This window comes from Ovis aries, chromosome 26 (assembly GCF_016772045.2).
Source record: "Ovis aries strain OAR_USU_Benz2616 breed Rambouillet chromosome 26, ARS-UI_Ramb_v3.0, whole genome shotgun sequence".
Lineage (NCBI taxonomy): Eukaryota > Metazoa > Chordata > Mammalia > Artiodactyla > Bovidae > Ovis > Ovis aries.
This window is the reverse complement of record NC_056079.1, coordinates 38,042,319-38,064,719: the sequence shown is the minus strand read 5'-3', so window position 1 is coordinate 38,064,719 and position 22,401 is coordinate 38,042,319. Positions and strand designations below refer to the sequence as shown.

The window sequence follows — 22,401 nt, the reverse complement described above, 5'->3', positions numbered from 1 at the left end:
ATTTGCTTCTTTATTTGTATTTCCTACCTACTGCCAAGAATGATGAAGGACCTGAGATTTCAGGCTGCTACTTCAAGCTAAGAACTTAGTCTATCACAGGCTGCCAAATGCAGTCAGAAGCAGGACCGCAGGACTTTATCACAACGGAAGTGGCCGGAACCCCAGCGCTTTCTTGCTCCACTTCCCTGAGTCCCAACACTCAGGGCACCTTGAGTGGGGCCAGCTGACACCTGCACACAGAGGAGGAGCGCTGCGGTTTGGGAACCTGAATCCTCGCACCGGGACAGTTAAGTATATCTACCCCTTCACTGTAAAGAGAGAAACCAGCTTGTATCCTTCAAGGTCAAACACAAATCTAACCACTGCTCTGGGAATCACTAAGTCAATTTTCCAATGCTGCTCACCACAGAAATAATATTGAAAAGACAGACCAGAACAAAGGCTACCAAACTTCAGTTCACAAAATGTAAGAAAAGCAAGAGATCCTTGGAGAACTGTTTCCAAACTCGTTTTCAACTTGACTTAAGGATATTAAGTTTAACCAAAGATGATCTTATTAATAAACAAAAATTAGAAAATGTGAGGGCTTCCCTTATAGCTCAGACAGTAAAGAATCCACCTGCAATGCAGGAGACCTGGGTTCAATCTCTGCGTGAGGAAGATTCGCCTGGAGGAGGGCATGGCAACCCACTCCAATGTCCTTGTCTGAAGAATTGCCATGGATAGAGGAGCCTGGCAGGCTGCAGTGCACGGGGTCGCAAAGAGTTGGACATGACTGAGTGACTAAACACACAGAAAATGTGAACCGTAAAAAGAGGAGAGATGCAAATATGCTGAGAAAACTAATAAAATTGCTATGAGACAGAATTGCCTCTAGTGCCAGCTCCAACTGGCTAATAAAAGTTGCCAGTTGTGAAGGATTCTGAGGTTGAGTCTGGACTCCCACAGAAACCCATCCCGTGAGTAGGGGACGCAGAACAAAAGTGCAGAGATTGGGGCTCTCTGGCAAATGTGGTCCAAGTGAACACAAAGTGTGCCAACACCATGCAGCCCTGCACACAACACATGGGCAAATACAATGCATGCCCTGCAATTTTATTTTATTCAGAGAAGACTAGGAGTAGGGTAGAACAGCAGTCTGCAAGCTGGTGCAGAATGTTCTGGAGACAAAGACTTTAAAAGGAATGCAAAACCATAGACAGTTTCGAGGGAGTATTTATACAGAACTTAAAAAGCATACATCTGCCTGAGAACAGAGTTACCTGTGTGTCTTCAAAGTCACCGCTTCTCACTTCCTTTTCCACAACTGCCCTTCTGCCTTAAAACATGAAACAATCTGTCCAGTGCTTGCTAATTAATTTTAACTTTTGTTTGAAACCTTGCCTCTTCCATCAGGAAGGACAGCATAGATAGTCACACTTAGAGGAAAGACTGCATAAATGTTTTAACAATGAGAACTGGCTTTGCCAATTAATGTATTTGGCAGATATTTCCTATAACTTGAATAAATTGCAGCTGCAGTCCCAAGTTTTGGTGGAAATTTATTTAAAGCACAGAAAGTAACCTTAATGGAAAATACTGTTTCCTAACATTATATTGAAAAAGACAATAGCTCAATTTTCCCTTATCAAGTGTATCAGACCAAACAGGGTGCCACCTAAGCTAAAAACTAGCAAGTATGGTCAATAGTCATTTTGATATGATTTGGCAAGGCTTTTCCGGGATATGATTCAAGGATTTGAGAAAATGAATGAATAATGACTAGGCAAAAAATTCTTTTCCAAGTTAGGTGGTTACAATTGTTTGCTTTTAACAAAATTAAAAACGGACATAATTTAATCATCACTTAAGAACAAAAATGTTTTTTTAATATGTGATTTGATAACACTGGGGCACTCTTTCTGCCCCCTTCTGATGTCTGTATCAGAAGCTTTCTCTATCTCTTTTATACTTTAATAGAACTTTATTACACAAAAGCTCTTAGCGATCAAGCCTCATCACTCGCCCGGGATTGAATTCTTCTCCTCTGGAGGTCAAGAATCCTGGCGTCTTTTATGGTTCAGCAGCAACTGTTCATCTTGGGGGCTCATCCGGGATCCTTGAGGACAAGGTAAGGATGCTTGGAGCTCTAGCTCTTTGTTCTCCTAGTGAACATGTTTTCTGCTGTACTTTACTAACTCTATAGTGTGCTTGTGTGAATGAATGACACGCTCTGCGCGAAGCAAGTGAGGAGCCCTGCTCTGCGGTTCCGCGGTGACCTCATACGGCTCATGGCAGAAACCTGTCGGGGGTTTATGCCGACCTGTCAGGGGACTTCCCTGGTGGCTCGGACGGTAAAGCGTCTGCCTACCATGCGGGAGACCCGGGTTCAATCCCTGGGTCAGGAAGATCTCCTATAGAATGAAAGGGCAACCCACTCCAGTATTCTTGACTGGAAAATCCCACGGAGGGAGGAGCCTGGTAGGCTACAGTCCATGGGTTCACTTAATGACATTATCTGTTTTTAATCCTTACAATGTTAATAATGATAAAACTTGTTTTAGAATGCTTTATATTGAAACACCTGAGTCTTTTGGTAATAAGAAACTGAAATTTTAATCTCAATTTGTGTAATTTTTGTTAAAATAAGTATCAAATAAAGCAATATCAAGACTCCCAAATATAAAAACATGTTATACAAACAAAAATAAAACTATGGAAAAGTAGACAAAATCACAAATACCAGGAGCAAAAAAAGAAGATTTTAAAAAATATGCCAGTAAGTTACCTGTAAGTGTCAATATGTCAGTTATAGAAGCGTCAACTTACTATAACTTAAAAAAACACCAGCTTTATCAAAATGTAATTCATATAACATTCATTCTTGTGAACAATACAATTCAATAATTCTTGGTATATTGTTAAAGCAGTATGGCCATCACCCGTCTAAACTGAGACCATTTTTATCACCCCGCAAAGCCGCTCCATATCCACTAGCCGTCACTCTTAGACCTCTCTCCCATCCTCATTACCCATTCTCTTGAACACCAATAACAAACTTCTTGTTTACTAAGCCCTGCGGAGCTGCCTATGCAGGACATGTCACATAAATGGAATCATACAAATACAGTCTTTTATGACTGGCTTCTTTCATTTAGCATAATGCTTTCAAGGTTCTCCCATACTGTAGCATTAACCAGTATTTAACTTCTTTTTATTGCCAAACAACATTCCATTATATGAACATACTAAATTCTGTTTATCCATTCAGAAATTGGTGGCTACTTGGACTGCCTCCACATTGTGGCTCCGATAATATAGCTAAAAATATTTGCACACAAGTTTGGGTGCACTTGTTTTCATTCCTCCTATGTGTAAAACCAAGGAGTGGGATTCCTGGGTCATATGGCAACTCTGTGTTAAATCATTTGAGGAACTGCAGGCACCAGTTTACACACCCACTAAAAGCGTGTGAGAGTCTCAGTTTCTCTATATCCTCTCCAACACTTATCTGTCCTTTTTATTTAAGCCAACCTAGTGGGTGTAAACTGGTGTCCTGGGCTTCTGATCTGGATTTCCATAATGACTGAGAAGGCAATGGCAACCTACTCCAGTACTCTTGCTTGGAAACTCCCATGGACGGAGGAGCCTGGTAGGCTGCAGTCCATGGGGTCAAAAAGAGTCGGACACAACTGAGCGACTTCACTTTCACTTTTCACTTTCATGCTTTGGAGAAGGAAATGGCAACCCACTCCAGTGTTCTTGCCGGGAAAATCCCAGGGACGGAGGAGCCTGGTAGGCTGCCTTCCGTCTATGGGGTCGCACAGAGTCAGACACGACTGAAGCAACTTAGCAGCAGCAGCAGCAGCAGCAGCAATGACTGGTGATTTTCAGCATACAGTCATGCATTACTGGCCACACGTACATATTCTTTGGAGAAATCCTGATTCGAATCCTTTGTCCTTTTATTATTATCTTTTATTCTTGAGTTGTGTCCTTTATATATTCTTGATACAAACTCCTTATTATATATGTACTTTGCAGATACCGTCTCCTATTATGTTTTTCTCATTTGATGGTGTTCTTTGAAGCAGAGGAAATTTTTAATCGAGATGATATTTCAATTTACTTTTTTTTTCGGTTGCTTGTGCTTTGGGTGTCATATGTAACCAATTAATGTCAAATCAATCCAAAGTCACAAAGATGTACTCCTATGTTTTCTCAGAGATGTTATACTGTTAGCTCCTACGTTTAGATATTTGATCCATTTCGCATTAATTTTTGTACAGAGTAGCAAAGAAAAATCTAAATTCATTCTTTTGCATATGACTATCCAGAAGTCCCAGCACCATATGTATTCTTTCTCCAGTGAGTGGCCTTGGCATCCTTGTCAAAAATCAACAACCTGGAGTGCAAGGGTTTACTCCTTAACTCTTAACTCTATTGAACAGATCGAGATGTTCGGTCTGATGCCACTGTAACACTCTCTTGACTCTCACAGCTTTGTAGCAAGTTGTTTTCACCTCTGCATTCTTTTTGTTATGGTTAAAAAACACAAGCAATTTACTATCTTAATGGTTTTTACGTGCACAGTTCAGTAAGGTTATGTATTTTCACACTGTGGTGAAACAGATTTCCAGAGCTACTTCATCTTGCAAATCTTAAACTCGATATAGCTTCCCATCCACCTCCCCTCCACCTTCTGGAAATTATCATTCTACCTTCTGTTCTAAGGACTCTGAATAGTTAGATAACTCATGAAAGGGAAATCATAGTGTTCTCAAAGTTCGTCCATTCTGCAGCATACGTCAGAGGTCCCTCGTTTTTAAGGCTGAGGATTTCATTAGATGTAGACTACGATTTTGTTCAACAGCTTATCCACTGATGGACATGTGGGGTGTTCCACTTCTCGGCTTTGTGAAGTACTGCTATGAACATGGGTATGCAAATATCTCCTTGAGATCCTGCTTTCAAATCTTTTAGATATATAGCCAGAAATAGGATAGGGGTATCATGCGCTATTTCTAATTTTTTAAGGAACTGCCATGTTACTTTCCATAGGGGTGCACCATTTTACAATTTTACAATCCCACCAACAGCATACAAGGATTCCAGTTTCTCCCTGTACTTGCCACCTTCTGTTATTTTGCTTAAAAAAAAAAAAAACAGTAGCCATCCTCATAGGTATGAGGTAGTTTTGATTGGTATTTCTCTGACAATTAGTGAAAGTTGAGAATTTTTTCATATGCTTCTTTGTTATTTGTATAATATCTTCAGATAAATGTCTACTTCAAATCTTTTTCCCTCTTTTTATTGGGGTAATTAATTTTACTGTTGTTGTAGAGTTGTAGGAATTCGTTACATATTCTGGATATTAATTACTCATCAGATGTAAGATTTGCAAATATTTTCTCCCTTTCTGTAGGTTGTCATTTCACTTTGTAGTGTCCTTTTCTGTACAAAAGTTTGCAAGTTTGATGTAAGCCCATGTGTCTACTTTGAATTTTGCTACCTATGGTTTGAATGTCAGATCCAAGAAATCATTGCCAAGTCCAACATTATGAAGCTTTATCTCTATGTTTTATTTTCATAGTTTTGTCATTTTAGGTCTTTAATCTACGTTGAGTTAATCTTTTATATGGCATAAGGGTACAACTTCACTTTCTGCTTTGGATGTCCTTTATTCCCAGCACCATTTGTTGAAGAGACTATCCTTTCTCCATTGAGTAGTCTTGGCACTCTTGTTGAAGATCATTAAAAAGTATATATACAAGAGTTTATTTGGGGCTCTGTATTGTATTCCATGTGTCTATTTGCCTGTCTTTACACCAGTATCACACTCTTTATTGTAGATGTGTAATATGTTTTGAAATCAGGAGGTGTGAGTTCTCTAGTTTTGTTGTTTTTCAAATCTGTTTAGGCTATTCACAGTCCCTTGAGATTCCATGTGAATTTTTGGATGAATTTTTCTTTTCTGCAAAAAAATGCCATTGGGACATGGATAAAAATTGTAACTGAATTGCAGTAGCAGCTTATCAATTTTCTGTGGGGGAAGAAAGGTCAGCTAGCATTTTGAGGATGACTGTGTTGAATCTGAAGATCACTTTGGAGAGCATGGCACTTTAAACTAAGGGTTCCAATCCAATACCATTAAATTACTTTCCACTTACTTGGTTTCTTTCAACAACGTTTTGTAGTTTTCAACGTCAATGCATTCATCTTAGTTTGTTAAGTTTATTCTTAAGTATCTTAGTATTTCTGATGATACTGTAAACAAAACATTTAATTTTCATATTGCTCATTGACAGTATCAGCAATGCAAATGATCTTTGTATATTCAACTTTTATTCTGCAGCCTTGCTGAACTGTTTTTTAGATTCTAATCATTTTTTTCCTTTTGTAGATTCCTTAGGATTTTCTATATAAAAGATCAAGTCTTCTGCAAACAGAGAAAATTTTACTTATTTCATTCTAATCATGACGTGTTTTATTATTTTTCCTTGCCTACTCACCCTGGATAAAATCTTCAGTGTGTAACAAAGAAGTGGCAAGGGTGGACACTTTTGCCTTGTTTCTGATCTGGGGCACAAAAAGTCTTCCAACTTTTCCAGAAAGTATGATGTTAGCTGTGAGTTTTTCATAAATGTTCATTTTTAGGAATTAATGAAATTCTTTTTTATTCCTGGCATATTAGATATTTTCCCTTTAGTTATAAAATGGTGTTGGATTTTAGCAGTGCTTATGTGTTTACTGAGATAATCATGGCTTTTCTCTTTCATTCCATTAATAAGGAGATTAGATTGATTTTCATATGTTGAACCAATCTTGCATTCCTATAATAAATCTCAAATGGTTAGAATATATAGTCCTTTTTATATACTGCTAGACTATGTTTTCCTTTTTCTAAGGATTTTGAGTCTATATTCACAGGGCTATTCATAAAGGATATTAGTTTTCTTGTGATAGTTTTGTCTGGTTTTGGTATCAGGGTAGTATATCCTCATAGAATGCTTTGAAAAGTAATCACTCCCCTTTTATTTTTTTCTGAAGATTTTGTGAAGGATTTATATCAAAGCCTCTGTAAATGTTTAGAATAATTCACAAATAAAGCCATCTGGCCTTGGGCTTTTCTTGGAGGAAAGTTTTATTTATTATTAAGTCAGTCTCTTTATTTGCTATAGGTCTATTCAGATTTTCTATTTCTCCTTGATTCGGTTTCAACAGTATTTATCATTCTAGGAACCTGTCCATTTCACTTGCGTGATCTTTTGTTAACATACAATTGTTGATAGCATTCTCTTATAATCCTCTTATTTCTGTAAGCTAACTTCCTGAATAGTCAAGGTTGTTCATATCTGCAACTTACTGTCCTCCTCTGCCTCACTAGTAATTCTTCCCGGTGAGGTCTAGGAGCAAAAGCAAAGGGTCTGATCAGTCCACTTTGTGTCTTGCTGACATCTATGGTTAAACAGTCCCCAAGTCTTAATGCTATTTTTATCAGAGAGTCAAAGGAAAATGGTCTTTGTCATCAAGAAACAGTCCTTATAAGTACTTATGAGACCTCGTTATGCCAATTTGTATCAGTTAATTTGAAAAACTATTATTCAAACAAATACTGTCAAAGCTCACTCTAATCACTGACTTTGTACCCCAACAGTTCACAGGCATTATGGTTCTAGCCTTGTTTTCTTTTTAAGTTGAATCATGACTTTGGGAAAGAGGAGGCCTCCTCGGAAACAAATGCTGGCAGTTGCATGCCAAGGCAGGACTTTCATAAAACTTTCTGATATTCTGAATTCTTTCCCATTAAATGAATAAAGCACAGAAATTTGAAAAGGCCTCCTATGCACTGAAAGGCACAAAGTTATTTTTTGGAATCAATACAGTATTTCCAATCAAATCTGAGATGTTCAAAGAATGTAAATCTGGAGATCACATCTTTAAAATCTGGAGGCACTTTTAATCAAACTTAAAATGGAGAAGCCACAAAAAGAATTCTATCTGAAATCCCAAAAATACCAGTCAGGCCCGAATCTTGACAATTTAGCCAATTAAGGTACTATCCTTAATGAGAGAAAATATTAGTCAAAAAGTTAAAAAAAAAAAAAAACAACCCAGACTCGGGGTTCTCACTTCCAGACAAATTTAAGGTTATTCTCCCAAAATGACTAAATAGTTATTTTAAAGTATATTTTCTTAAAAATAAAGAGCTGTTTTCTCCATTTGTTTCCTTTTAGAGATAAAGTATTTGATGAATGAAAAATGTAACTTGGATGTAAACACATTTCTCATTTAGAATGTTAGGTAAAAGGATCCTCCTCAGCCTTACCTACTATGTTTAGGAAGGAAGTAGAAGGTTTCATAGACCAGGGCAAGAGTCTGGAAGAGACAAGTTTTGTAAATTTCTGTCAGGGATCAGATAAGAAATATTCTAGGCTTTACAGGCTGTAAGATCCCTGTTACAACTACTTAACACTGTCATTTTAGTCTGCAAATATGTGTGACCGTGTTCAGGAAAACCAGCTGGACTGTGGGGCATAGTTTGCAGGCCCTTAGTCGATAAGAAGGGCTTCCCCACTGGGTCACTGGTAAGAGAATCTGCTTGCAATGCAGGAGACACAGGTTCAATCCCTGCGTTGGGAAGACTCCCTGGAGGAGGGCATGGCAACTCACTCCAGCAGTCTTGCTTAGAGAATCTCACAGCAGAGGAGCCTGGTGCACTAAGGCTCCACGGGGTTGCAAAGAGTTGCACACGACTGGAGCGTCTGAGCATGAGGCTGCAGGAAAATGGAAGGAGGCAGCCCTGGTCCCGAGGACGCGTCACGGGTGAGCAAATGGGTCAGGCATCCGACACACTCTGGACTTTACCTTCGGGTTTATCCTCTGCTAAAGTGGTGGCATTTTTTCCCCACCCCAGCAGATAATCAGCTCCGGACTTCAGAGGTAACTGAGAGTGAAGGAGGAAAGGTAAGATGGAGAGTTTCTTTCTTAGCACCATCTTAGGCACCACACAAGCTACAGCCCAAAACTGTACGTTTGGACTTACAGCCTAAGCGTGACCACGGCTTTGCTTTGAGCCCGCTTCCTTGACACTCGGAGAATGCAGCTCCAGCCAAGACCTGACCCTCGCTCAGGCCTGAGGGTGAGCTGCTGCTGAAGTGGCATCTCGACTCTGCACTCACCAGGAAGCAGCCCACAGTCTACACTCTGGCCGAAAGGTTGAAGAATTAGCAAAGCAATCCTCGAATTTTTCATTTTTAATAGTGTAAAGTCCGGAAGCTTTCTGGAAAACATGCTTTCGGAGAAACTGAAGGCTCTCTTGGTCCATTGGTAAAATCTGGCTTCATAAATCTTGAGATATTAAGACACAGCAGGCATACCCTCCCACATGGCAACGCCACCTCCTCCAGCATGTTACAGTAAGTGCTGAAAGAGCACGCTGCTGACTTGGTAATGGCTTCAGCTCTGGAGCTCTGCTGAAAGCTGCTTCTTGGCTTGGGTTTCCTGTGCATCTCTATCAAACAAGCTTAACTGTGTTCTGCTGCCCTCAGGTGTCCAGTTTTTAATGCACATGATTAGCTGGCAAAAAACAGGATCCTTTGTAAATTTACAAACCAGGAAGCTGTAACTGTGATATTCAAAGTACTCGTTCATAAACCCCAAACACAAAGCTAGTGTGCTAAAAGTTCAACCTTTAGAGATACCTGAAATATTACTGGGATTTCCCCCAGCACTTCTATAATACATTGCCATTGAAAAAGGAGCCAGAAATAGCATAAAGAAAAGAAATATGTATGGCAACTGAGAATACTATTATAACACAGTGATTCTCAAAGAACGGTTCAGGGATTCTGCTCAGGGTATCCATGAAGTCAAACCTATTTTCATAATAACTGAAAATTATTAAAAACATTTTTCAGTCTCTCTCATAAGTTACAGTGGAGTATTCTAGAAGCTACCTGACTTGTGATATACTGTGACAAAATGCGGAAGCAGAGAATCTAGCAGTCTACTATTAAACCAAACATGAAAGAGATTTTCAAAAATTTTTAAATGATTATTTTTTCACTAAATTTTGTTTAAGTATAATTATCACTCATCAGTTCAGTTCAGTGGCTCAGTCGTGTCCGACTCTCGGTGACCCCATGAATCGCAGCATGCCAGGCCTCCCTGTCCATCACCAACTCCCAAAGTTCACTCAGACTCATGTCCATCGAGTCAGTGATGCCATCCAGCCATCTCATCCTGTCGCCCCCTTTTCCTCTCGCCTTCCATCTTTCCTAGCATGAGGGTCTTTTAAAAAGAGTCAGTTCTTCACATCAGGGGGCCAAAGTATTGGAGCTTCAGCATCAGTCCTTCCAGTGAATATTCAGGATTGATTTCCTTTAGGATTGACTGGTTGGATCTCCTTACCCAAGGCACTCTCAAGAGTCTTCTCCAACACCACAGTTCAAAAGCATCAATTCTTTGGTGCTCAGCTTTCTTTATAGTCCAACTCTCACATCCATACATGACCACTGGAAAAACCACAGCCTTGACTAGACACACCTTTGTTGGCAAAGTAATGTCTCTGCTTTTGAATATGCTATCTAGGTTGGTCATAGCTTTTCTTCCAAGGAGCAAACGTCTTTTAATTTCATGGCTGCAGTCACCACCTGCAGTGATTTTGGAGCCCCTCAAAATAGTCTCTGACTGTTTCCATTGTTTCCCCATCTATTTGCCGTGAAGTGATGGGACCAGATGCCATGATCTTCGTTTTCTGAATGTTGAGCTTTAAGCCATCTTTTTCACTCTCCTCTTTCACTTTCATCTAGAGGCTCTTTAGTTCTTCTTCACTTTCTGTCACAAGGGTGGTGTCATCTGTATATCTGAGGATATTGATATTTCTCCCAGCAATCTTGATTCCAGCTTGTGCTTCATCCAGTCCAGCACTTCTCATGATGTACTCAGCATATAAGTTAAATAAGCAGGGGGACAATATACAGCCTTGACATACTCCTTTCCCGATTCGGAACCAGTCTGTTGTTCCATGTCTGTTTCTAACTGTTGTTTCTTGACCAGCCTACAGGTTTCTCAAGAGGCAGGTCAGGTGGTCTGGTAGAAGTATATTATTCATTTAATTGGTTTATTAATGCTATTTTAAAGTGATTCAATAAATTTTCTAAATCATCAACTTTAGTTTTTAATACAGTAAATATTAACAGATATAAGTAAAAGTTTTTTGGTGGCCCTCAAAATATAAGAGTATAAAGGCCTCAAAATATAAAGTATAAAGACCTGAGAACAAAAAGCTTGAGAATTATTTAGTAGCTGGCTTTATTACTGCTTCATAAAAATTAGTTTCTCTAAAATTTGAGAAGTAAAGGAAAAGACTGTTCTCATTATTAATTCAAAGACTGATCTCTGCTTCTAACATGATTGTCTAGAAAGACAGACGTTAAAGTAAATAAGAGGGTCAGAGGTCGGAGGTTCCTATCCCCTTCCTCATCCTCATTCCCCATCTTCCCCAAACTATCTGCGAGAGGAAAGAGCCAACCCTGCCTTAATAAGAGTTCAGTCTGCTTTCCTTTATCAGCTTGTACTAATCATCTGTGCAAATGTGAAAACACATCCTGGTAAGAAAGAGAAGGGTGGAGTGGCTGAACAATGCATCAGTGAGAGGATTTGAGGTCCCTAAATGAGCCCCACTGACTCAACTGGAAAGCTACACCCGCTGTGTTTTATAAGTATGACCCGATTCTAAGAAAAGTAGAACTACCAAAAAGAAAGAGAAGAGGGTAGGGACAGGGAGGAAGAAATGCAGGGAAGGAAGATGGGAAGGGAGGCTGTCATCTTGAGGAGTGAGGAAAGCCAGGAAGACGCCCCCGTGCGTGATTGATTCTGATGCACTTAAGTAAGGATTCCTACTAAAATTCCAGGCAGTTGCCAGTCTGAAGTGATGAGAGCCTGGAAGAGTCACTGCGGCTGCAGAGTCCAACCGGAAAAGGAAGGACGCAGCACCAAGGGCTGTAAAAGAGGACTCCAAGGCGAGGAGGCTTACTGGAGATAAAGATCACCCATGGCTGGAGGTCCACAGAGGGACAGGGGTCAGATAGAAAAAGAAACTGCAGCCAGGGCTGGCTCTCCTGGAAGAGGGACCGAGGAAACAAGGCTGCAGGGACACGAAGAGGGGTCCGCAGAGACCACCGCACCACAGGAGGGGGCAGATGTCAGTTACCAGGACGACAACCGCAGGCGCCCACAGAGGTTTCCTGAGGTGTAAAATGACTACCTAGCAACCTCACGGAGATCTGTGCTGCTCCTGAGGGTGGAGAGATGAGACAGCACGACATGAAAAGGAAAAGCATTAAAATTCTTCAACTGCAAGTCTTACAACAGTCATTTTCCACTTCTGATAATAACCAAATATTTATTTAACCCAGCCTTCAAAATTTCAGTGTCCTAGAGAGCCCATCTTTGAATTATCACAATTATTCACACAGTTTACAAACTGAAACATAATGAGTTCCTAAGATCTATCTCCAATGGAACGACACAACTTTTTGACATTATCCTATCACAAAAGCTGTACTGTATTCCTTGACTTCTTTCTTTCCTATACCAACCAGTACAGTGTCCTTGCTGTGGTTTTACCCCTTATCTAACCCATAACTCAACCCCTCAAAAAACCAGTAAGGTCCTGCCCTGTGCAACAAACCTGAAGATACTGAGCAGCAGGCCGAGGATCCCAAGGACAGAGCATCCGCAGGCGCCCAGCCCAGACAGGGTCCAGAAGGACCACACTCCACTCCCCACCCCCATGCGTGGTAGGGGCGGGGTGGAGTGGGGTGGTTGGGGGCCTGGCTCTGCCAGAAAGCACAGACACACTTCAGATAAAAATTGTCACTGAAAATCCCGAGCCGTGGTGTTAAAGGGCGGATTTGTCGCAAAATCTTGATCGACAGCAATGCCCTGGCTATTGCCTCTGACCATGGCCTGACCTGGGCAGCACTGTCTTGTGGATTGCTTCCGACCTTCAGCTGAGAAACTGGCCAACTCCTATGCTTCCGCCTACCCCACTCTCTACTGCATCTCAGGTCTTCTTCTGAAACTTCCTCCCATTTCAGGGTCCAGTCCTCCCGACCACTGTCCCAGCCCTGCTGCCTGTCTTCAGTCTTGGATTCAAGAGGCTGGATTTTGAATATGAATGGAGGACAAGAGAGATACTCTAAGTTAATAGAGCAGACCTGCAGAGTAGCCCAGAAAAGGAAAAGGTATGAATGCATTCTAACAGGATAAATCATTTTATTCATACTATTTCCAATAAAATGCAAGGCTTTAAAAAATAGAGTTTCAATTCTCTGCTTGTTGATAGTAACAATACTCAGTACAACTTGTCCAACAGAACAAGAGAAAAATAAATGTTTACTGTTTTGATAGAAAGTGATCCGTATGTACAAAAGTCTAACTCACATACAGACTTCATAGACGAAGGGGCATTTAAAAAAAAAAGAGATTACTTGGCAAAAGTGACCACAGTTAGAAAATACTTACTTAAAAGGTTAGTAAATCACTTGCAGGCAAGTAAAAGTAAGTCCATATTGTTGGTATAATAATGGTAAAAATCATTCACATTTTTTAAAGTAGGTACAGAGGGAATCACTATTCTTTAGTTCCAATGAAATGACTATAACATCGGAATGAATTTCTCCCAAAAATACTGTATATATTGCAGACTGCTTTCTGCAGCCCACTTAGTGAAATGTATGTAATTAAGAGACCCCCTCCCCCAGTACTCCTCCACTGCAGCACCTCAGATAGCCCTCACCACCTCTGTAGGCAACCTGGCGAAGGGTGGTGAGCCTACCAACACCACTCGATCTGACCTCTGATCCTTACCCAGATGGCAGCAAACTTGGAGTGGAGCATGAACACTAAAGTGCTTGTTTAATGACAGAATAAACTAGAAAAGGGGAAGCTGGGAAAGCATTCCAACATACAGCACGGTATTAGACTCGCTATGTTAGTACACCTTCCACCATTTCATTAGTAAGATTAGCAGGAAGAACAAAGGCCCACGCCAATGTGTTTTCAACACGTCATTCCATGGCACAGGAAGATTCCCAATGAGTGGCCTTAAGAGAACCTCCCAGGTTACACCTTCCCCACCGAGAGCGTGAGCGCAGGCTTGTCTCAGCACTGCTTAGAAAGGTCATGCTATTACACTGCGGTTAAGACACAATGGCAGGGAAGAAAAGGGAAGTGGATTATTAGTTCATTTCCAAGAGGATTACTCTGGCTCTGGACTAAGTAATGAGAGGTGAATAAGGAGAGGGTGAGAGGTGGAGATATTAGAAATAATTCACTTTATAGTCTTTATGAATGATTCACTTTCATAGGAGCCATGCTAGTAAGTCAGACACTGCCCCATAATTCAGGTAATCATGATGCAAGAGACGCTACATCCAAAATTATGGATTAAAAACTTACCACCTGGAAGGAAAATTTATTTTTAAAAAGAAACCAGAGGAGGAAAAGAAGAGAAACACATTTTCACACGGTTAGTTTCTATGACAGCTACTATATATTCAATAGTCTTGTAACAGTATTCATTGTATACAAGAATTAAAAAGTCTAATATACAAAACTTAAATGACAATCTCCAATATGGAGCATACACTTTTAAAAACAAAGCTGAGAACTAATAATCACTAAAAACATGATTTTGAAGATACAGAGAGATTTGTATTTATCATTTTCTCCCTCATATGTAATTCTGCCACTATAACTAGTTGTTAATTATGTATGATTGGCATATATCAAGATATAATACTAAACCATTCCTTTATACAAACTCTCTCTTATATTCCAATTGCCAAAAAGAAGTGTGGTATATCACTTAATCTCTTTTCAATTCCTTAAACATGGAAGATGAGCGAATCCAAGACCTGGGGTTCTGAACCCATGCACAGGATACCCCAGGGGGTCCTGTTTGTGTATCAAGCGTGTGGAGTTATCTGAATAAACAACAAATCTCACACCTTTATTTAATGCTATGTTTCAAATTATTGTGATTAATAAGATACATGTTTATTTGAAAGTGTTATTAAAACAATATTAGCTTTTTAGAAACCAATCCAGTTTTAACAGAAATGGTGGTAGTAGTTTATTAATCGCTAAGTCATGTCTGACTTTTGCGACCCCATGGACTGTATAGCCTGCCAGGCTCCTCTGTCTGTGGGATTCTCCAGGCAAGAATACTGAAATAAGTTGCCATTTCTTTCTCCAGGGGATCATCCCAACCCAGGGACTGAACCGGCATCTCCTGCACTGGCAGGCGGGTTCTTTACCACTGAACCACCAGGGAGGCCCCCTTAACAGAAACAAATGCCTGCACCTCTGGCTACTTCTCCAGAAGTTCTATGACATATTCAACCTGGAAAAAATAACCACACTGTTACTAGATTCTTTTCTTCTTTCTCACACATTTTCTCAGTCTGAACAGAGTAAATACACAAGTATGGTATGTGGCTAGGACTGCAGGACAGCCGATGTGAAGAAGATCCCCGGCGCTGGGACCCACTGGCTTAGGTCAATGTCACCTGTGGACAAGCATAATCAAAGTGTCTCCTTCAGCTGACAGTCAGATTAAGAAACTGAGTGAGGGGAGAAGGGGGTCACAGGATGAACAGAGGAAAGCAGTGAGAGCCTGCTTCACTGGTAACAGGAAAACAGAGGCTAGGACGGCATGCTGGCTGGCCAGCCCCACGCCAAGCTGAATTAATGTCAGACTCTGACACTCACTTCAAGGCTCACGCTGTGGGACTGAATCCCAGTACCTTCATTTCCACAAGACATTTTACTGCCCTGTTAAACTGAGGCTTGTCCCCCTCAGTCCATCTTAAGGACCCCATACAGCTCCACTTGCCTTTCTTAAAGAGGAGAACAAGAAAAGGAGTTATCCTTTTTCTTGTTTACAATAAGGTGTGACCTTTTGGAACAGAAGAACAAATTAGGGCCATTAGCTAAGTTTTAGTTCTTTTAATGTGATTTCTTAATTGCAAGGTAAAAACCATATGCCAGATCAAGGGATGATGTTAGACTAATTATAAGAAACATGATTTTATCTTCAAAATAAATGGACGTGGGACTATGAAATAATTTTTGTGCTACGTACATGTTGATCTATCTATATTTGATCCATATTTAACTAAAACATTTATTTTCTCTAATGTGAACAATTTAAGTAAAAGCTAAAATTCCACTTCTGTGAAAGGTGAAAGTATAGTTATAATCATAAATTTAATATGTTCATCCTATACTTTAAGTAGACTATATTGACATTTCAACAAGCAAAAGACCAGGTAAGCTGAGAGGTGTTTGAAAAACTCAGCTCTTAACACTTGCTACTGTATTTAGTGAAAACATAGTCAACACTTTCAGATCTAACTTAACATCCTCTTTCTGCAATCCTGTGTCAACCCTCATAGCTAACCAAAACACAAAACCAAAACCAAAAGTAAAAGCGCAGTCCCTGCCATCTAGTGGACAAAGAAGATAACAGACCACACGCATTACAGCTAGAACAACTCCAGACACGCAGACAATATGGTACTTATTAAAATTATGCTCAGTGCTAGCATGTAAAAAAGTTGTTTCTTTTTCCAAAGATTTATGTTTACCTACCTGCCGTGTAGAGAATGAGATAAAAGAACGCAGAAAGTAAACATGTATGAACACAAAAGCAAAGATAAGCCCAGGAAATTCTGGAGCTTTCTCTGTAAGACAGCTCCACACCCCTACACTTACATGGCCATGGAGATCTGTGTTAAGAAGCATCATTGCACAGGTAAGGCAATGGACTCCATCTAATGGAAGAGAGACAAGGACAGAAAGCATTAATTCACTAGCTCCTGTTGGACCACTCAATATTATCAAAACAGCATACCTATGCTTAGTTAAGAACCTATGAAAACACAATCCTGTGGCTAGGCACAATTAATCATATTCATTTGGGGAAACAGAAAATAGAGAAGAAAACGTTATTAAAAGAATCTCAGTGCACCGACTGGAACTCTACTGGTGATGAAGTCAATTGTTCCTACCTCTGGAGGACAATTTGACAGAAAATGCCTAAAGCTTTGAAACAGTGTCCTTTGACACAGCAAATCTACTTCGGGGACTTCATATTAATACTCATGAAATAAAAGAACTACCCAAAATACAAGAATATCTAAAGGAAGCTTGCCGACAATGGGAGTGAGTGAATATGACCCACCTAAGACACAATTCTGTTACATTGACGTCATTAAAAATGTGGCCCAAGTACACACATTGAAATGGAAAAAGATATTTCACAATAATTATATCCAGTATGATTCTATTTAAATATAATACATCTAGAATGATCTATAATATAATATTAAAAGATATCATTATTTCTGGATAATAAAATTATAATTTTACTCTTTTTACTTATGGTTTCTCAATTTTCTATACGATATGGAAAAGAAAATAAATTATTTAATACCGTTATTTTTTGAATCTTATTTTGAACAAAGTGAATTAGGAAAGAAGCAAAAGGTAAAGAAAACCAAGATGTGCATCTTCCACTGCTTACCCTTTGGGTATTAGTTCTCTGGCTAAAAATATATAGACGGGAATAGTTATCCTCTCACTCGCCAGTCCTCTAAGGCAACATTTAGGTTGACTGGCCCAGGATACAACTGATCAGACCAAAGTGAAATACTGAAATAATCACTGAAGATGTAAAAACTAACTATGTAAAGGAAATAAGTTACCCAAACCAGCAAGACCATTTCACACTTACATGGAAACATTACTTTCTCTTCTTATTTTATAAAGGGAAAGAAAAAGCACTATTGTCTCCCTGCAATTCTCAATCCAAGTATCATACAGCAGTTGCACATAGGAGAAACATCTTATTAATTTATACTAAATGTACAAAAAAGTTTGTCCAACTGCTGAATTTATGAATTAAAGATGCCTCATTTTCCAAAATATGCCTTTGAGTTCAGTAGGTGATTTCTCTAAGTAGAATATCTCTAAGCAGATGCTGCTAAATGCCTAAAAGTTCATTTATTCCAGTATTCTAAATACATATAAAAACAAGTTCTTGAAAGTATTTATAAAACTCTGCAGCCAACTCTCAAATATCTTTATCAACAGCCAACTGAGTACACAAATCCATAGTCCCTGCTTCACTTAGGAATGTCAGTATCTTCTTAGATTTGAAGAAGGTTCTAAGAAAAATAATTCACTTCTATACCTTTTATTTTCTTGTCAAGACCAACAGTGATACAGTGAATAGATGGTCTTAGCAGAATCAAAAGAATAAAGAAAGACAGTTCCCATTTTACAGAAAACAATATGACTTTAACAATCAGACAATTAATTTAGCTATAGCCGGCAGGCCATAGGCAGCAGGAGCCATCACTTTCGTCAATATAAAGAACACCAACTCGTTGTCAACTGGCACACAGAACTTAAGAGACAATCATAATTTCTAGGGCATCCGGTCTCAATGACTTAGTCTAGAATTCTTAAGTTTATGAAAGACACTCCAATTTTTTTTTTTTTTTAAACCCTGAAAGCTTGGCCTTATTATAAGAATTGAAATGGAGAAATGATCTCTCTTCATAGAGTATATCAAAAATTTAAATAGCTTAAAGTTGCTCTTTAAAATAGTAAACACAAATATAGGTCATTAAAGTCATAAACCTGAGTCAGTGGGCAGTGTTGTAAAAATGAATGCCCAAAGAAAGCACTAGAGATAGACACCACACACTCCAGTGAGACTTGCAAATGTTTCTGGAACTAACCATAAAACTACACGTGCACTTCATCAGGAAGCTTAGAAAATCAGGCGTATGGGAAGAAGAAAGAGGAAAGCTAGCATTTCATTTTGGAGAAGGCAATGGCACCCCACTCCAGTACTCTTGCCTGGAAAATCCCATGGACGGAGGAGCCTAGTGGGCTGCAGTCCATGGGGTCCCGAAGAGTCGGACACGACTGAGCAACTTCACTTTCACTTTTCACTTTCATGCATTGGAGAAGGAAATGGCAACCCGCTCCAGTGTTCTTGCCTAGAGAATCCCAGGGACGGGGGAGCCTGGTGGGCTGCTGTCTATGAGGTCTCATAGAGTCGGACACGACTGAAGCGACTTAGCAGCAGCAGCAGCATTTCGTTTATTACAATGTGCACAGACATTAAAATCTCAGTGACAAACCATAAGCGATTTAAAGAAAGTATACTGTCATACTATGGACATGGAAAATACAGTGAAACCACAGGAGTAAAGGACATCAAGCAGTCATTAAATATCATGGTTTTTAAAGAATATTTGATGACATGAGAGATGCTCACCATGCAAGGGAAGAAAAGTAGGAAACAAAATTCTGTCCTGATTCCAACTTGACATAAAATATTTTACAAATAGACTAGAAGGAAGTAAATCAAACTGTTAACAGTTATTTCTAAGTAACTGGACATAACTCGATGATTTTCATTTTCTTCTGCATAATTTTCCATATTTCCCACAATAAAATGCAACCTTTGTTGAGAAAAATAGCCCTTGTTATAAAAAAGTAATTTAAGCTTTCCATCAGATTACCTTGTGAAGCAATGGTATCTGGGTTACAGTAAAAATATCTATTGGAGAAGTGTACTAAAACTCTCTCTCGTTCTTGGGTTTCTCCCACAAGAGAAAATGCTTTAAAGAAATACCTGAAAAAGAGTTAAAAGGGAAAAGGTGAATTTTTAGAAAACGTGACTATACTCTGTTTGACAGTTAAACTTAATTCATATAAAATTAAGAAACTAATAATACAAAGTAAGATATTTTACAGTGATGCTTTAAAAATCACTAGATGGTTATTCAACATAAATGTATACTGATGTTAATATTATAGGAAAGGTCGATATAAAAGATGACAGAGCATCAGCATGGTGGCCAATACATCAAAAAAACAGGCTTGGGAAGGTGAGTGATTCCCACACATGATGTCAGGAAGCCATTTTTAAAGACGAGTCAAAAAAAGCTAAGGAACACTGAAGTCTGGATGCATAACCACGGGATCTATGTCTTAAAACTTGACAAAGATCACAGGGTTTCTTTGTCATTTTGTTACTTGATGGTAATCACCACTGACCCACTATTAAAATTACAATTATACTGTCTTATGCACAGTAGATATCTGCTCATTTTATTTTGCCTATTATCACCATAGACTATCTTTAACTTGGTACATGAGGAAGAGATTGGAAAATAAAACCCTAATTTATTTTTTAAATTAGGAATGTCAGTCTAGATCTGAGTCACTAAGAGTATGGTCTATTAGAGATGTATCCAGGACTCTCACTCGACAAAGTACATGAACTGCCCTAAACATGAGATGAGACAGAAAAAAATTATTTATAATGTCCTCAGAAAACCTACTTTTGAAAGAAACATATCATAAACCATTATTTTGATGATGAAAATGTTGCTGTCTTCCTTACTTGCAGTTAATCTAAATTATAGTGACCTAACTTTAATGTCTCTTAAACTTCTTTTTATAAACCATGTGAGAAAGCAAAGCAAAAATACAGATCTTTCCCCTACCTTTACCTGTTTTCATCAGAAAACCTCTAAGTACCCCTGATTCATGCAAAGAGCCGGAGACTAACACACTGCTCTGCATTCTCACTTCACCTCCCAGGCTTCAGTTTCCTGATCTGTAAAACTAGAGCGTTACCCAAGATGGTCTCAGAGCTCCTCCAGGCTCTGACACACCACAGAGTTTATAAGATTAAATGCGGCCTGGGTTTTACCTTCAGCTGTGCTTAGAAACTGACAGGACAGTACGGTGTGAGACGTGAGGGTCAGTGTGTCTCCAAACCCATTTGAACAGATCAGCTACAAGTAATAACTGACTAAAATAGTTTTACAGATAACTTGCTGCTGATTGTCCTGATACTGATTTTTATCCCATTCATTAGGTAATTTCAAAGTACTCTTTGAAAAGGCTATTCGGCTATTGTAAACAAATAATTAGAGAAAAAAGTCTTTAATTCTGCAGTCTATAAACTATGCCTTTAAAAAAATTTGATCATTCAAAAACCCAATTCCCATAGATTCCATTTCTCCAAGCCCTACTTTCCCAGCATCCTTTGCTCTGTCATATACTTGATGCAGAATATGGGTTCATGTATAATTTCACAAAAACAATACATTTTCCCCACTTTCCACAACATTTACTCTCCATAATACACTCTGAGCTAAGGTCACAAAGTAACTGTGGGTCTAAAAAAGTAAAAATCAGACTTTACCTTCAGCACATCATTTTCTATTCTTAGAATTAATTATTTAGAAGCAAAGAACAGGCGATGTTTAATCATACCTGAGAGATTGATCCAGTGTCATTCCTGTAAAATCAAAAAACTTCAAATATTCTTCCGCAACTAGTTTGCTAAATTCATTGCTGTAAGAAAACAAAATAGACTTGGTTATTAAAATTGAAGCCACCTGAACACACACACACACACACACACACACACACACACACACACACACGCGCCTGCACGCTTATAAGGATGCACTCAGACACCAGCCCTGGAACGGAACGTACTTCTTGCCTAGGTGCTTTGCCACGTCCGACCTTTTGAACCTGTCGAGTTGATAAAGGCGCTTGGCCAGCCTTTTGGCTGCTTCGATGTTGCTGCTGGTACAATTACTGAGACCCCCTGAGGCTTCCTTTTCCAGAATTTCAGTGCTCCCCATTTCAGAATGAGCCTCTAGCAGAGCTGTCTTCACCCCAGCATTGCTGTAAGAATTGATAAAAAAGGAAACAAAAGAATAGAAAAGATTGCTCTTGTGTGGCAAAAAGGAAAATAGCTAAGGAAATTATCACGATATTGTAGAACAAACGAAAAACTATTTTAAACGATATACCTTATGCTTAATTATTAATAAAAATATTCTCAGTTACACTATTTTGACATACTAGAGAAGTGATTGCTTAAACCCTAGATGAGTAGTTCTCAAACCTTTTGGTCTCAAACCTTGATATTCTTAGAAGTATAGAAGACTTCAAAGACCTTTGTGTATATGGGTTATGTCTACTTATACTCATTGCATGAGTAATTAAAATGGAAAAATTCAAATATTCATTTAATAATAAAAAATCCATTTCACAAATATAGACAAAAATATTTAATTTAAAATAACTATATTTTCTAAAACAATAGCATAAATTGTAAAGAGACAAGCAACAGAGATTTACGTCTTTTACATATTTCTTTAATGTCTGATGCAGCTGGAAGACAGCTGGACTTCACAGCCACTTCTACATTAGATCATCAATACATCATTGTGGCTGAAAATATCAAGAAAATCTGGCCTCCACAGAAATAGAAAAATAGGGAGCACTTTAATATCCTTA

General features: G+C 39.0%; 1 protein-coding gene across 17 annotated transcripts in view; it reads right to left on the bottom strand.

Annotated features, from left to right (window-relative positions):
* Positions 1-22,401, bottom strand: part of PSD3 (pleckstrin and Sec7 domain containing 3) — a 590,582-nt gene that overhangs the window by 217,764 nt on the left and 350,417 nt on the right. For 15 of the 17 annotated variants that reach the window (XM_042241260.2, XM_060407086.1, XM_042241264.2 and 12 more), the window contains 4 exons: positions 21,589-21,783; positions 21,361-21,441; positions 19,593-19,705; positions 16,768-16,826 (listed from right to left, as the gene is read on the bottom strand). In XM_042241260.2, coding sequence (XP_042097194.1) covers positions 16,768-16,826; positions 19,593-19,705; positions 21,361-21,441; positions 21,589-21,783 — 448 coding nt within the window. Of the gene's footprint in view, positions 1-16,767; positions 16,827-19,592; positions 19,706-21,360; positions 21,442-21,588; positions 21,784-22,401 lie in introns of those variants that run through there. The other 2 variants (XM_060407092.1, XM_060407093.1) reach the window with 2 other exon arrangements.